The sequence below is a fragment of the Ornithorhynchus anatinus genome, chromosome 5 (genome assembly GCF_004115215.2).
Source record: "Ornithorhynchus anatinus isolate Pmale09 chromosome 5, mOrnAna1.pri.v4, whole genome shotgun sequence".
In the NCBI taxonomy this organism is placed as follows: Eukaryota; Metazoa; Chordata; class Mammalia; order Monotremata; family Ornithorhynchidae; genus Ornithorhynchus; species Ornithorhynchus anatinus.
The window spans coordinates 15,129,654-15,146,442 of record NC_041732.1 but is presented as its reverse complement, the minus strand read 5'-3'; the positions used below and the strand labels follow the sequence as shown (position 1 = coordinate 15,146,442).

The 16,789-nt window shown below is 52.9% G+C and overlaps 1 protein-coding gene across 1 annotated transcript in view; it reads right to left on the bottom strand.

The window, feature by feature from the left end:
* Window positions 1-12,647, bottom strand: part of ABHD17C (abhydrolase domain containing 17C, depalmitoylase) — an 84,222-nt gene extending 71,575 nt beyond the window's left edge. Inside the window, exon 1 of the mRNA XM_029066250.1 lies at window positions 11,951-12,647. Within this exon, the coding sequence (XP_028922083.1) occupies window positions 11,951-12,621 (671 nt within the window). The 5' untranslated portion in view covers window positions 12,622-12,647. The remainder of the gene's footprint in view (window positions 1-11,950) is intronic.
* Between the last annotated feature and the right edge of the window lie 4,142 nt (window positions 12,648-16,789).

Here is a 16,789-nt window from a genome sequence, read left to right as displayed (position 1 = left end):
TAGGGAATGTGTCCACCAACTCTTGTACTGTACTGTCCCGAGCACTTAGTTCAGTGCTCTGCACACAGTAAACGCTCACTGACTGGCTGATGGATTGACGGGAATGAAGCAAGCTGGTGTGCAGTGGAAGGAGGGAGTGAATAAGTAGGAGGACGAGAACTACCATCAGGCAAGGGTTTCTGTTTGAAGGGAATGGGCAGCCACCGGAGGCCTTGGAGCAGTGAGCAGGACGACAGTTTAGGAAATGAATACAGAGCATAGTCCTAAGGGACTGTGGCTTCTATAATGTGGCCCTGAGAGCTTCCCAATCTTCCAAAGGGAAGAGGAACGTCGGGGAAACAAGAGGGGCACCACGAAGCTTCAGGGCCGGCAGGACTGGGTGTAGGTTTTAGGATTCGGCTTGGGGGGAGGTGGTTTTGGAGGAGAAAGGGGTGTCCCAAAGCCTTCAGGTTGGCAGGCTGCGCTCCCATGCGTTAGGTGTAGGCTGAAGGGTTCAGTGCAGGAGTTTCCAAGGAGGCCTGGGGAGGGGCGGGGAAGAATCCCACCTTGATACTTCAAGATTAATAGCAAGTGCTCCGATGGCCCAGGGAGACGGCTTTATGGATAGGTCAGGGAGTTCTGAGACGGTGGAAGGGGGAGAGGGAGGCTGAGAGGCTTCGGGGCAAGCAGATGGGCTAAATAGAGCCAATAAAAATAATAACTGTAGCGTGCACATTACTAAGTGTTTATCGATGCAGCTAACGCACAGCAGAGACCAGGCGGCATGCCTGCTAGCTCTCCGAGCACCAAAGGGCAGTCACCGCTTCAACACTAACTTAAGTTTTGCCTTAACATTGGAACACGTTCAATCTTAGGCAGAGCACTGTACTAAACACCTGAGAGAGAACAACAACACAGAATTAGCTGAGAGAAGATTCCACAAGACCTCACTTTCTTCAAGAAGGAAGATCAAAATGGATTATCCTATATCATTTTTCTACAAAAACCTTCAGGGCGTCACCCCGCTCCTCAAAAATCTCCAGTGATTGCCCATCCATCTCCGCATCAAACAAAAACTCACCACTGGATTTAAAGCATTCTGCCACCTTGCCCCCTCCTACCTCACCTCACTTCTCTCCTTCTACAACCCAGCCCTCACACTTCACTCCTCTAGTGCTAACCTTCTCACTGTGCTTGGATCTTGCCGATTTCACCACCGATCCCTGGTCCACATCCTGCCTGTGGCCTGGAATGCCCTCTCTCCTCAAATCTGACAGATAATGAATGACTCTCTGCCCGGCTTCAAAGCCTTATTGAAGGCGCATATCCTCCAAGAGGCCTCCACAGATTAAGGCCCCCCTTTCCTCTCCTCCCACTCCCTTCTGTGTCACTCTGACTTGCTCCCTTTTTTCTTCCCCCCTCCCAGCCCCACAGCACTTATGTACATATCCATAACTGTAATTTATTTATTTTACTGTCCGTCTCCCCATCTAGTCTGTAAGCTCATTGTGAGCAGGGAATGTGTCTGTTTATTGTTGTATTTTACCTTCCCAAGAGCTTAGTATGGTGCCCTGAACACAGTAAGTGCTCAATAAATACGACTGAAGGAATGAATGAATGAATGAGAAGACAACACGGCAGAATTAGATACGTTCCCAGTAGGGCTAGAGAAAGGTAGTCTCGTTCACTTTCATTTATGCAGCCATGCTGGGGGGATTGGAAAATCCTCTAGGAAATTATTTAATCTCACGCTCAGGGCATCATCAAAAGACAGTCATTCAGGAGTTCCTAAATACGGCTGATCTTTCTTCTTTCGTGCACATGCCCAGGAAGACATGCAGGTGAAGGTGAACTATTCTGCAGAGTCACCAGGGTTCTGTGACTTGGTAATAAATCTGAAGGAAATCAACAATCATTCATTCAATTGTATTTATTGAGTGCTTTCTGTGTGTAGAGGACTGCATTAAACCCTTGGACAGTACAATACAACAATAGACACATTCCCTGCCCAAGACGAGTTTACCGTCTAGAGAATAATGATGGTATTTAGAAGCACCTACTCTGTGCCAGCCACTGTACTAAACGCTGGGACAGATACAGGGTAATTGGGTTGGTCCCATATAGGGCTCACTGTCTTATTCCCCATTTTACAGATGAGGTAACTGAGGCCCAGATAGATGAAGTGACTTGCCCAAGGCCACACGGCAGACAGGTGGTAGAGCTGGGATTAGAATTTAAGTCCTTCTGACTCCCAGGCCCGGGCTCTATCAACTAGGCTTCGATCTGCACCAGGGTAACCTTACACATAAAACCCACTGGCCCCACAGATCCGAATGCTGTCACGGAACCCTCTTTCCTCGGCAGACTGTCCAACGACACACAGGTTAAAAAAAGAGAAATCAAACAAGCGAGCATGTCCTTCGGGGGGCTGACCAGGAAGTGTGTGGCGGCAGCTAGGCATCGAATTTCAGATCAAACTGGAGGTTTATCGAGCTATTGGGCGGCTCGACCTTCTAAATGGCCATGAGGCCTGAACCCAACCCAGACGCCTCATTGAGCAGTTGCACCAGCCTTAAGGGACACTAAGGATCATCTTCAGCAAGTTTGGTGACCAAGTCAGTCTTACTGAAGCTCTGTTCACCTTGACCCAATTTTGCTGAGTGGCACTTGTAAGGAGACAAGACGCTGGACTCTGCGCTCCCTGTGGGCAGGGAATGTGTCTGCCAACTCTGCTTCAGTGTCCTCTCCCAAACGCTCAGTACAGCGCTCTGCACAGAATGAGCACTCAGTAAATACCACTGATTGATTGAGGATGGAGGGCAGCAGGATGCCCAAACAGGTGCTAGGTACTGAGGCGAAAGGCGGCCATCAAAAAAGGGTGGGAGGCAGAGAAAAAGCGATCAGGACGATGCTGTCTGAATGCAACATCACAACAAACATCACTCTGCCAGATGAACTAGTTGGGAACACGGCAATCAGGGAGGTGTAACTCTTTCCGTTAAGAAGCTTCAAAAGGATAAAACCAAGCAGCCAGACACTGGAAACATCAAACACGATCTTCACGTGCGTCTGCAAGGTAGGAGTGATTTCCCTATGGCTCTTTTCGGCCTTCACAGATGTCTCAACTTCACAGATGTCTCCTTCTAGTGTGAAGGAGTATGAAGTATTATAGATTATATTACACAGTATAGTATGAAGGACAAATGGATGTTCTATGGTTTACTTCCTTTCTTCTTTTTTTTGTGCCAGGTGCTGTTCTAAGTGCTGGGGTACAGATATAGTAATCAGGTGGGACACAGTCCCTGTCCCGCATGGGCCTCACAGTCTTAATCCCTATTTAACAGATGAGGGAACGGAGGTTCAGAGAAGGGAAGTGACTTGCCCAAGGTCACCCAGAAGACAAGTGGTGGAGCTGGGATTAGAACTCAGGTCCTTTTGACACCTAGGCCCATGCTCTATCCACTAGACCATGCTTTCTCTGCATTGAAGAAAGAGCTTTCCCATCTATTACCCCAATTGCGATCATAAACTTAGACTCAAAAGTTCCAGGCTCTCCAACTCACGTACATTTCTTCTTACTTCTTCCTTCCACAGGTCCACCCAAATTGCTACCATGTCGATCCAACCGCTTATCCTTTCCAGCCTTGATTACTATATCAGCCTCCTTGCTGGCCTCCCTGCCTCCTGTCTCTCTCCACTGCAGTCCACACACTTCACACAGCTGCCCGGATCATTTTTCTTCAAAAATGTTCAGGCCAGGTTTCCCCACGCTTCAGGAACCCCCAGTGGTTGCCCATCCCTCCGCATCACAGAGAACCTTTTCACCATTGGCTTTAAAGCCCTCCATCACCTTGCCCCCTCCTACATCGCCTGACTACTCTCCTACTACAAGTCAGCTCGCGTACTCTGCTCCTCTAATGCCATCCTACTCCCTGTACCTCCATCTCATCTATCTCGTCAGCAACTCCTCACCCACATCCTGCCTCTGTCCAGGAACTCCCTCCCTCTTTATATCTGACAGATGATCACTCTCTCCATCTTCAAAGCCCTCAGTAAAAACACATCTCCTCCAAGGGGCCTTCCCCAAGTAGGCCCTCATTTCCTCTTCTCTCACTCCCTTCTGCGTCACTCATCCTTGGATTTGCAGCCTTTACTTGCCCCTCCCTCAGCCCACAGCACTTATGTTCATATCTGTAATTTATTTAAATTAATATCTGTCTCCCCCTCTAGTCTGTTAGCTCACTGTGAGCAGGGAATGTGTCCAACTCTATTCTGGTGTACTCTCCCAGGCGCACAGTACAGTGCTCGGACACAGTAAGCTCTCAACAAATTCGACTGTGTGATGGACTGCTTGTTGCCCATCCTTCTCTACAAACAGAAACTCCTCACCCCCCAGCTTAAAGCACTCAATCAGCTCTCTTCCCCGACCTATCCACGCTCCTCTCCCACTACAACATGGTCCGCATCCTGTCCCATGCTCTCATCTCTCTTGCTCCTGCCTTCCCTCTCTCTTTCCTGGAATTCCCTCCCTCCTCCTTCATATCTGACTCTCCATCTTCAAAGCCCTACTAAAATCAGATCCCCTCCAAGAAGACTCCCCTGACTCACCTCTTTAATCTACTCTCCCTCCCTTTTGGGTCACACCTAAGCACTTAAATTCTTACCCCCCCAAGGGCTTTGCTACTCCACCTATCCTCACCACACATATGGCTAATGCTCAAGAAATAAGTGCTCAAGAAATACCACTGATTGATTGACAATGCACTCTAGTCTCCCAACCCCAGCTTTCTGTAATCCTCCCACCCTCACCAGACCTGGAATTGAATTATCTCATACCCAACCTATCCCGCAAGCTAACTTCTTCCCTCTCTCCACAGAAGGCATTCTGAGTATGCCTTCAAAGAATCAAAATGGCCTGGTACAGCTGCACGCTACCACCGCTAACATTTCAGTCACCCTTTCCTCGGAGAGTATTTGCCAGGCGATCCCCCCGTGCATTCTCAAATTTAGATGGTTAGCCTTCGCAAGAGAAGCAGCGCGGCCTAACAGAAAGAGCACGGGCCTGGGAGTCAGGAGACCTGGGCTCCGGCACCCTTTTTTTAATGGCATTTGTTAAACGCGTACTATGTACCAGGCACAGTGCTGAGCACCGGGGTGATACAAACTAATCAGGTTGGACGCAGTCCATGTTCCACTTGGGGCTCACGCTCTGAGAAAGAGGGGGCACAGGTACTGAATTTCCATTTTCCAGATGAGGTAACTGAGACAGAGAAGTGAAGCACTTAACAAATATAGTAATACAGTGACTTGCCCACAGTCATGCAGCAGACGAGTGGCGGAGCCGGCATTAGAACCCAGGTCCTTCTGACTACCAGGCCGTTGCTCTTCCCACGAAGCCACGTGCTTCCCGCTTGCCTGCTGTCAAATCAGTTAACTGCTCTATGCCTCAGTCTCCACATTTGCAAAATGGGGATAAAATACCTGTTTTCCCTTCCCCCCTTAGACCGTGAGCCCCAGGTGAGACACAGACTATGAACCTGATTGTCCAATCAGTGTTTACTGAGTGTTTACTGTGTGCAGAGCACTGTACTAAGCACTTGGGCGAGGACACTATAATAGAGTTGCTAGATGTGATCTCTGCCCTCAAGGAATTTACACTCTAGTTCATATGGTAAGGATTTAAATATCATCAGAAACAAAATGCTGAATCTAACTATAATCTGTTCAGGAGCTAGCACATTGTTAAGGCTGAATTTATATTTTTATTATTAGATTTGGTTCTTAAGTGAGCCAAATTGCATTAAGCTGCTTCAAGGTTATAAAAGATATGACTAATGCACACTCTATGAGGAATGAAAAGTAGAATAAGTACTTTAGGTGGACCAGGTGGGTGTGGTTGAAAAATACCAAGAGCTATGATTATCACTGCTTACACACTCAGTAGTTTCAGAGAGGTAGCAAGAGGATAGGCATGAAAGGAACTTTGGACCTAAAGCCTATGTCATATGACTTGCTTTGACTGTATGACTGTACACTAGAGGGTTAAGAAAACCATCTGCAAGTGAACCATTGGAAAGGCCTTGATTTATCCATCTACTTTCTCTTCCTGGATCACCAAGTATAATGTTACTAAATACATTCCCACTAGGTAATGAGTAAAGCCAGGTCAAAAACCTTCAGCCACTTCTTCCTCAAAGTCACAGTTCAAGTAAGGGCAGCAGTGAAATCCAATCTGGGAATCCAGGAGAGATTTCCTTTTAACCCACAAGGAAGTTGAGTTTTAAAATCCATCTATCAGCTGATTGGAGCATCCTCCCCTTAAAATAAATTAATGAGTAACTCCACGCCCGGCTCTTACTGTAACACAGCTGGGTATTATAGCCAAAGGTTCCTCCTAACTCATATTACATGGGTTTTTAATGCATGAATAATAATAATTGTGGTATTCTTTAAGCACTGACTATGTGCCAGGCACTGTACTAAGCACTAGGGTGAATACAAGCCAATCGGGTTGGACACAGTTCCTGTCCCACATAGGGCTCACAGTCTCAATCCCCATTTTACAGATGAGAAAACCGAGGCCCAGAAGTCACATGACTCACCCGAGGTCACACAGCAATCGAGGGGAAGAGTCGGCATTAGAACTCAGGTCCTTCGGACTCCCAGGCCCACGCTCTATCCACTATGGCACGCTGCTTCCACCACACTGAAGGGGCAGCGCAGCATCGTTTTTATATAAACCTAACCCAGACGCAGATTTTCTCTGAATTCCTCGTGCTATTAAAGTGGAGACTTTTGGGGGTAGGCTAGACTGCAAGTTATACCTGGTGTTCAATACTTCTAGCTATGCCGATTTTTGAATCTAGAACTGTACAGGTACACTGGTGAACTACATCAATACCTGTCTTTATAATATCACCTGCCTGGGCTATATGAAAACTCTAGCTAATCCAAACCATGACACCCCATTCGAGATTTGAAATACCGACTTAATTTTAACTGCATCAGTAGACCTTGGAGAAAATACAACGAGAGGCAGGAGCTTCCTTGTTGGAGAACTTGATTTCTCCGGAGGGAATGTTTATTCCGTTTATTGTTGTACTGTACTCTCCCAAGTGCTCGGTTCGCTGCTCTGCACACAGTAAGCGCTCAATAAATACGACTGAATGAAGGAATGAACGCGGGTGGGGTTGGGTTATTTATGTGGACACACTGGGAAAAGTGTATAAATGCCAGCAAAGTATAGGGGATGCTTGCTCAAGCATCTTCATTATCATGAATATTATAACAGGCTGTGCTCCTAAAGAACCTTTGCTGGGCAGTCAAAGCACATTATTACAGATCTAATCTCCTTCATGCTTACAACTACCTCGTGCTGGCCCATTTTATTAATGCCGGAAACCAATGCCCTAAAGAGACCGGGTGACTTGTCCCACTTAGGGCTGAGTCAAAACATAAAGCCGAGTTCTCCAACTGCCTAGTCTAGTTCTCCTCTACATTAGGTCACACTAGGATTATTGATCAGAGGGCACGAGCCAGAAGCTCCCCGAGTGAACACCGCCCCGCCCCAGGCTAATTCAATTCAACCCCTTCCGTTCAAGGGGTTTGAGGCTGCTTAGGCCTTGGCGAGAGGGGCCAGTCTGAATGACAATCCCTGGAGTGACCAACTTGACTTGGTACTTGCCAGATGAAGATCTAACTCACCCGACTACGGTCCACCTTCCCCTGGAAACACCACTTGAACCTTGGCTCTCGGCCATGACGAGGGGCGGGGGGAGCAATCAATCAATCATATTTATAGAACATTTCCTGTGGGCAGGACTCTGTACTAAGCGCTTGGGGGAGCGGAACGCTCTTCCTCCTCAAAATCGACAATGACTCTCCCCCTCTTCAAAGCCTTATTGAAGGCACATCTCCTCGAAGAGCTGGTTGTGGGCAGGAATGTGTCTGTGTGTTGTTATACTATACTCTCCCAGGTGCCTCGTGTGGTGCTCTGCACAGTAACTGCTCAATAAATGTGATTGAATTGAATGAAAGAGGTCCCCTGAGCGGGAGTTTGGATCCATTGGTCAGTTACATGTTTTGAGCGCTTATATTGGAATGTCCATCTCCCCCCTCTAGACTGAAAGCTCCTTTTGGGCAGGGGATGTGTCATACTGTATTCTCCCAAGCGCTTAATCCATCCCTGACTTAGCCCTCCTTTTCCTCTAAACCCACTCCCTTCTGCATCGCCCTGACTTACTCCCTTTATTCATCCCCTCTCCCAGCCCCACACCACTTAGGTCCAGATCTGTAATTTCTACTAATGCCTCTCTTGTCCCTCTAGACAGTAACCTTGTTGGGGGCAGTGTTTTATACACGCTACTGTATTATACTCTCCCAAGCACTTTGGTACAGTGCTCTGCACACAGTATTGGACTGTATTTTCCCAAACACTTGGTCAGTCAATCATATCGATTGAGCGCTTACTGTGTGCAGAGCACCGTACTAAGCACTTGGGAGAGTACAATGTAACGGACACATCCCCTGCCCACAATGAGCTTACAGTCTAGAGGGGAGACAGACATTCTTGTCCAGTCTAAGCGCTCAATACATATGAATGACTGATGGAGTGACCCCTCTGGGGACTTTCCACCTTCAGGCCCGGGGCCTGGCTGGGAGTCAGTTACCGGGCAGCAGGGAAGCTCCCTGCTCCCCTCACCCCGTGGCATGGTTGCCGTGTGCAGAACACTGTACTAAGTGCTTGGGAGACTACTATAAAACAGACACATTTATAATGAGCTTATAGCCTAGAGGGGAAGACAGACATTCTTGTCCAGTGTAAAGCGCTGAATACCTGACTGACTGATGCCTTGACCCCCACCACCTTCCTCCAGGGGACCCCCTGCCCCTTGTCCACAATCTAGAGGGGGAGCCAGACAATCTTGCCCAATGTAAGTGCTCAAAACCTATGAGTGACTGATGGCTTGACCCCCACTCTCCTCCGGCCGACCCCTTGCCCACAGTCCAGAGGGAGAAGACAGACATTCTTGTCCAGTGTAAGTGTGCAATTCATTGAACTGATGATTTGATCACCTCCCCATCTTCAGGGGGACCTCCCGACCCTTGCCCAATGTCCAGAGGGGGAAAACAGACATTCTTGTCAGATGCAAGTGCTCACTACATATGACTGACCGATGCCTTGACCACCTCCCCATCCTCCAGGGATCCCCCTGCCCCTTGCCCACAGTCCAGAGGGAGAATACTGTAAGCCCGTCAAACGGCAGGGACTGTCTCTATCTGTTGCCGACTTGTTCATTCCAAGCGCTTAATACAGTGCTCTGCACATAGTAAGCGCTCAATAAATACTATTGAATGAATGAATGAATGAAGACAGACATTCCTGTCCAGTGCAAGCACTCAATACATATGACTGATGCCTTGATCCCCTTTTCCTCTGGGGAACCCCCTGCCCATAGACCAGCGGGAGAAGACTGACATTCTTGGCCAGTGCAAGTGCTCAATATCTATGACTGACGCCTTGACCTCCCTCCCTGTCCTCCAGGGGAGCCCCCCTGCCCCTTGCCCACAGTCCAGAGGGGGAAGACCGACAATAATGTCCAGTGTAAGAGCTCAATACCTACGATTGACTGATGCTTTGACCTCCTCCCTGTCCTCCAGGGGACCCCCCCCACCCCCAGTCCAGAGGGGGAAGGCAGACATTCTTGTCCAGTGTAAGCGCTCAATACATATGACTGATGTCTTGACCCCCTCCCCATCCTCCAGGGGACCTCTATCCCTTGCTCACAGTCCAGAAGGGGAAGAAGGACATTCTTGTTCAGTGCAAGCACTCAGGACCTATGACTGACTGATGTCTTGACCACCCCTCCACCCCCGTCCTCTGGGGGACCCCCTTCCCCCAGTCCAGAGGGGGAAGACACACATTCTTGCCCAGTGGAAGGGTGTAGTACATAGGACTGATGCCTTGATCACCTCCCCATCCTCAGGGGGACCCCGTGACCCTTGCCCACAGTCCAGAGGGGGAAGACGGACGATCTTGTCCGGTGCAAGCGCTCGACACCTATGACTGATGCCTTGACCACCTCCCCGTCCTCCGGGGGACCCCCTGCTCCTTGCCCTCAGTCCAGAGGAGGAAGGCAGACATTCTTGTCCAGTGCAAGTGCTCAGTACCTACGACTGACGGACGCCTCGACCACCTCCCCGGGCTCTGGGGAGACTCCTGCCCCCAATCCAGAAGAAGACATACATACCTGTCCAGGGTAAGCAATCAATGCATATGACTGACGCTTTGACCACCTCCCCATCCCCTGCCCCTTGCCCATAATCCAGAGGGGGAAGACGGACAACCTTGTCCAGTGAAGTGCTTAGTATCTATGACTGACTGATACCTTAACTCCCTGCCCCCAGTCCAGAGGGGAAAGATAGACACTCCTGTCTGGTGCAAGCACTCAGTACATATGACTGATGCCTCGACCACCTTCCCGTCCTCCGGGGGACTCCCTGCTCCTTGCCCTCGGTCCAGAAGGGGAAGGCAGAGAGTCTTGTCCAGTGTAAGCACTCAGTACCTACGGCTGATGCCTTGACCACCTCCCCGTCCTCTGGGGGACCCCTTGCCTCTTGCCCACAGTCCAGAGGGGGAAGATGCACAATCTTGTCCAATGCAAGCACTCAGTACCTATGACTGACACTCATTACCTATGACTGACTGATAACTCGACCTCTGCCCCAAGTCCAGAGGGGAAGGCAGACATTCTTGTCCACTCTAAGTGCTCAATACCTCTGCCTGATGCCTCGACCACCTCCCCAACCTCAGGGGGACCCCCTTCCCCCACTCCAGAGGGGAAAGATGGAGATTTCTGTCCAGTGTAAACGCTCAATACCTAAGACTGAAACTTTGACCAGTTCCCCATCTTCAGCGGGACCCCCTGCCCCTTGCCCACGGTCCAGAGGGGGAAGATGGACATTCTTGTCCAGTGCAAGTGCTCAGTACCTATGACTGATGCCTCTACCACCTCCCCGTCCTCCGGGGGACCCCCTGCCCCCAATCCAGAGGGGAAAGACAGACATTCCTGCCCAGTGTAAGCACTCAATACATACGACTGATGCCTCGACCAACTCCCCAACCTCGGGGGGACCCCCTGCCCCTTGCCCACGATCCAGAGGGGCAAGACGGACAATCTTGTCCGGCGCAAGCACTCACTACCTATGACTGACTGATACCTTGACCCCCTGCCCCCAGTCCAGAGGGGGCAGACATTCCTGTCCGGTGCAAGTGCTCAGTACCTCTGACTGATGCCTCGACCAACTCCCCGTCTTCTGGGGGACCCCCAGCCGCTTGCCCATGGTCCAAAGGAGGAAGACGGACGTTGTTGTCCGGTGCAAGCGCTCAGTACCTGTGACTGACACCGTGACCCCCTGCCCCCAGTCCAGAGGGGAAAGACAGACATTCCTGTCCAGTGTAAGCGCTCAGTACATATGACTGATGCCTCGACCACCTCCCCGTCCTCCGGGGGACCCCCTGCCCCCTGCCCTGGGTCCAGAGGGGGAAGACGGACGTCGTTGTCCAGTGCAAGCGCTCAGTACCTATGACTGACACCGTGACCCCCTGCCCCCAGTCCAGAGGGGGAAGACAGACATTCCTGTCCAGTGTAAGCGCTCAGTACCTATGACTGATGCCTCGACCACCTCCCCGTCCTCCGGGGGACCCCCTGCCCCCTGCCCTCGGCCCAGAGGGGGAAAGACGGACGTTGTTGTCCGGTGCAAGCGCTCGGTACCTACGCCCGCCTGACCCCTTGACCCCCGCGCAGAGGGGGGCAAGACGGGCATCCCCGTCCGGTGTGATGGCTCCACTTGCGGGGGTGACGTAGTGGCCGCCCCGTCCCCCCGCCCCCACCCCCGGGGGTCCGCGGGCGGGGCGGGGGTGGGGAGGGGGGAGGGATGGAGACGGAGGGGGTGGTGGCCGTGCCCTCACCGGGTCCGCAGGGCCTGCCAGGCGGCGTCGATGTCGGCGTAGAGGTTCTTCTCGGAGGGCTTGCCCGAGCTGACGCCGTAGCCCGAGTAGTCGTAGGAGAAGATGTTGCAGTTGATGCGGGAGCCCAGGCCGATGTAGAAGCTGCACATCTGGCCCAGGTCGACGGCGTTGCCGTGCGAGAAGAGCAGCGTGTAGCGGCTGCTGGGCGCGCAGCGGACGAACATGCAGCCCAGCCGGTTGTCGCGGGCCGTGCGGGAGAAGAAGACCTCCACGGCGTCCAGCTCCCGCTGCGAGTACTGCCAGTCGGCCCGCTCGCTCAGGTGCAGGCTGCAGGCCCCCGCCGCCCCCTCGGACGACGACCCCCCGGCTCCGCCGGCCGGTCCTTCCTGCGGCGGCGGCGGCGGCGGCGGCGGCGCGGGAGGAGGAGGAGCGGGCGGCGACGACGATGATGCTGATGGCGGCGGCGGCGGCGGCTGGGGACCCCCCGCGGGGACGGGGACGGGGACGGCGGCGGGGGCGCGCTGCTGGTCCTGCGCCAGCACGGTGTAGGTGGGCTCCGGCGGCAGGAAGGCCAGCTTGGCGGCGATGCGGCTGGGGCAGGGCGGGCAGCAGAACAGCCAGCACAGCTCGCCCAGGGAGAAGCCGTTCATCCTGGGGCCGGGCTCGGGCATCGGGCCCCGCCGGCCGCTCGGCTCGGGGCGGGGGGCGGAGGGGGGACGGCGGGGCGGGGCGGGACGGGCCCCGCGCGCGCCCGCCGCCGGGCGCGCTCCCGCCCAGGGGACGGACGGACCGACGGACGGACTGACGGACGGACCGACGGAGGGGGCGCGTGCGCCGGCTCAGCGGGCGGACGGCGGGGCGGCCGCGCACGCGCGCCGGGGGGGGGCGCGCGCCGGCCGAGGGGACAGGTGGGGCGGGGGAGCGCGCGCCGGCCGAGGGGCGGGGGGGGGGGGGCGCCGCGCACGCGCGCCGGCCGAGGGGGCGGGCGGCAGGGGCCGCTTCAGCCGCGGGCGGGCGGCCGGGGCACGGCGGGCGGCGGAGCCGGCGAGAGGCGGGCGGCGGCGGCCATGGCCGGCTCCCCTCTCCACCCCTCCCCTCCCGCCCCCGCCGCCGCCACAACTTCCGGGTTACGCCGGGGCCGCGGGCGGGCGGCAACGGCCTGTCGGCAACCGCCTCACGCGCCCGGCCCCGGGGGGCGGGGCCGCGGAAGGGGCGGCCTGGAAACCGCGTGGACCCCCGGCGGCCCCCCCTCCCCCGCCCCCTGTCAATCATTCATCCCGTCCGACCTGTTCGGCGCCTGCTGAGTGCGGGGCCCTGCGCTAAGCGCTTGGGAAAGCGCCCCACCACAATAGTCACATTCCCTGGCCTCCACGAGCGCACTGAGCCCCGCTCTGACACTGGTCTGCTGTGAGACCTTGCAAAAGTCATTCAATCGCAGGTGTTCAGCACTTGCTGTGTGCGGGGCACTGCGCTAAGCGCTTGGGAAAGCGCCCCACGACAATAAACAGTCACATTCCCTGTCCACCACGAGCTCACTGAGCCCTGCTCTGACACTGGTCTGCTGTGAGACCTTGGCCAAGTCATTCAGTTGTACGTGTTTAAGCCCTGGCTGTGTGCAGGGCCCTGCGCTAAGCGCTTGGGAAAGCGCCCCATGACAATAAACAGTCACATTCCCTGCCCGCCACGAGCTCACTGAGCCCCGCTCTGACACTGGTCTGCTGTGAGACCTTGGCCAAGTCATTCAATTGTACGTGTTAAGCACTGGCTGTGTGCAGGGCCCTGCACTAAGCGCTTGGGAAAGCGCCCCACGACAATAAACAGTCACATTCCCTGTCCACCACGAGCTCACTGAGCCCCGCTCTGACACTGGTCTGCTGTGAGACCTTGGCCAAGTCATTCAGTTGTACGTGTTTAAGCCCTGGCTGTGTGCAGGGCCCTGCGCTAAGCGCTTGGGAAAGCACCCCACAACAACAAACAGTCACATTCACTGTCCAGAAAGAGGTCGCTGATCCCCGCTCTGCCACTTGTCTGCTGTGAGAACTTGGCCAAGTCATTCCATCGTACGTGTTAAGCCCTGGCTGTGTGCGGGGCCCTGCACTAAGCGCTTGGGAAAGCGCCCCATGACAATAAACAGTCACATTCCCTGCCCGCCACGAGCTCACTGAGCCCCGCGCTGACACTGGTCTGCTGTGAGACCTTGGCCAAGTCATTCAATTGTACGTGTTAAGCACTGGCTGTGTGCAGGGCACGGCGCTAAGCGGTTGGGAAAGCACCCCACAACAACAGTCACATTCCCTGTCCACCATGAGCTCACTGAGCCCCGCTCTGCCACTTGTCTGCCGTGACACCTTGCAAAAGTCATTCAATCATATTTGTTAAGCGCTCGCTGGGTGCGGGGCACTGCGCTAAGCACTTGGGAAAGTACAACACAACAATAAACAGTGACATTCCCTGTTCGCCTCGTGCTCGGCTCTGCCACTTGTCTTTTGTGTGACCTTGGGCAAGTCATTCAGTTCCAGGTACTGTGCTAAGCACTTGGGAAAGTACAATACAACCATAAACAGTGACCACAGACTCACTAATCCTGGCTCTGCCACGTGTCTGCTGCGTGACCTTGGGCAAGTATTTATTAAGCACTTGCTGAATGCAGGGCACGGCGCTCAGAGCTTGGGAAAGTACGACACAACGAAAACAGTGACATTCCCTGTCCAGAAAGAGGTCACTGATCCCAGGTCTGCCCTTTGTCTTCTGGGTGACCTTAGTCAAGTCACTTCATTTCTCTGGGCCTCAGTTACCTCATCATCTGTCAAATGGGGATTAAGATTGTGAGCCCCATGTGAGCCCCATGATTACCTGATTACCTTGTATCTACCCCAGCACTTAGAACACTGCTTGGTACATAATAAGCGATTTACAAATACCATCATCATCATTATTACTATTATTATTAGCAGGGGGGGATGTAATAATAATAATAATGTTGGTATTTGTTAAGCGCTTACTATGTGCCGAGCACTGTTCTAAGCACTGGGGTAGACATAGGGGAATCAGGTTGTCCCACGTGGGGCTCACAGTCTTAATCCCCATTTTACAGATGAGGGAACTGAGGCACCGAGAAGTTAAGTGACTTGCCCAAAGTCACACAGCTGGCAAGTGTTCAGAGCACTGAACTAAGCGCTTGGGAAAGTACAGCACAACAATAAACAGTGCCATATCCTGTCTACAATGAATTCACAGTCTAGATGGGAGTGGGGCAGAGAAATTGGGACTGTGGGACCTGGGGCAAGTCACTTCGTTTCTTTCTGCCTCAATTCCCTCATCTGGAAAATGTGGACGAGTGAACCTCTCATGGAACAGGGACTGTGTCCAACCTGAATAACTTGTATCCACCCCAGCGCTTAGTACCGTGCTTGGGCACACAGTAAGCATTTAACAAATACCAAAACTACTATTATTATTGTCATTATTATTAACCGGAAGGGTGGAGGGGAAGGTGAGGGTGGGGAGGGGATGGCCTCCTGGAGGAGAAGTGACTTCAAAGAGGCTTTGAAGGCAGGAAGAGTCATTGTCTGTTGGATATGAGGAGGGAGGGCAGTGAGAAAGAGCGGCCAGAGAGCTAAGAGGAGAACCAGGAGAGGACAGTGTCAATGTAAAGCCCAGGTGGGATAATTTTCCAGGAGAAGGGGGTGGTCATCAGTGTAGAAGACAGCTGAGAGGCCAAGGAGGATTAAGATGGAGTAGAGGCCTTGGGATTTAGCAAGAAGGAGATCACTGATGACTTTTGAGAGGGTGGTGAAGGCTGGGGAGGTGATTCAATCATTCAGTGACTTTTATTTAAGGGGATGGCCTGCCTCAGGGGATTGGGGGGATTGGGGAGGTTGGGGGGGCCAGGGAGGGGTCGGCCGCAGGGCTCCCCATGCCCTTAATGCGCCTTTGGCTGGGAGAGGCAGTTCGCCCCCACGCTGCCTGCCATCTTATAATAATCATCATGGCATTTGTTAAGCACCTACTGTGTGTTCAGCACTGCGGTAATCAGATCGATCAATTACTTGCACTGATTGAGCGCTTACCGTGTGCAGAGCACTGTACTAAGCACTTGGGAGAGAACAATATAATAGTCAGTAGACATGGTCCCTGTCTCAGCGAGCTTTCACTCTAGAGGGGGAGATCAGATCAGATCAGATCAGACTCAGCCACTGACCCAACACGGGGCTCGCAGTATAAGGCAGAAAACCAGACATTGAATCTCCATTTTGCAGCTGAGGAAACTGTGGTACAGAGAAGATAAGTGACTCGCCCAAGGTCTCAAAACAGTCGAGTGGTGGAGCCGGGATTATATCCCAGCTTCTCTTACTTGCAGGCCAGTGATCTTTTCACTAGGCCCTACTGCTTCTCAATCTGTGGTACGTATTGAGTGCTCAGGCTGGGCTGAGCATTTTATTAGGCGCTTGGGAAAGTGTGCTTTAGCCTGTGTATTTATTGAGCACTTGCTGTGTGCAGAGCACTGTACTAAGCACTTGGGAGAGTACATTGCAACAATAAGCACGTTTCCCGCTTACGGTCTAGAGGGGGAGATGGACATTAATAGAAATAAATGACAGTTATGAAAAAAAAGTGCTGTGGGGCGGGGTGGGGGAACAAAGCGAGTGAATCAGGCCTCTCATTTCCCCACTCTGCCCCCTTTCTGTCTCCTCTGAACCCCTCAAGGACTGTTATTCACCCCAACCCCAGCCCCACTGCATTTTTTTAATGGTTTTTGTTCAGCACTTACTATGTGCCAGGCACTGTACTAAGTGCCGGGAGTAGATACAATCTAATCGGGATGGACACAGTCCCTGG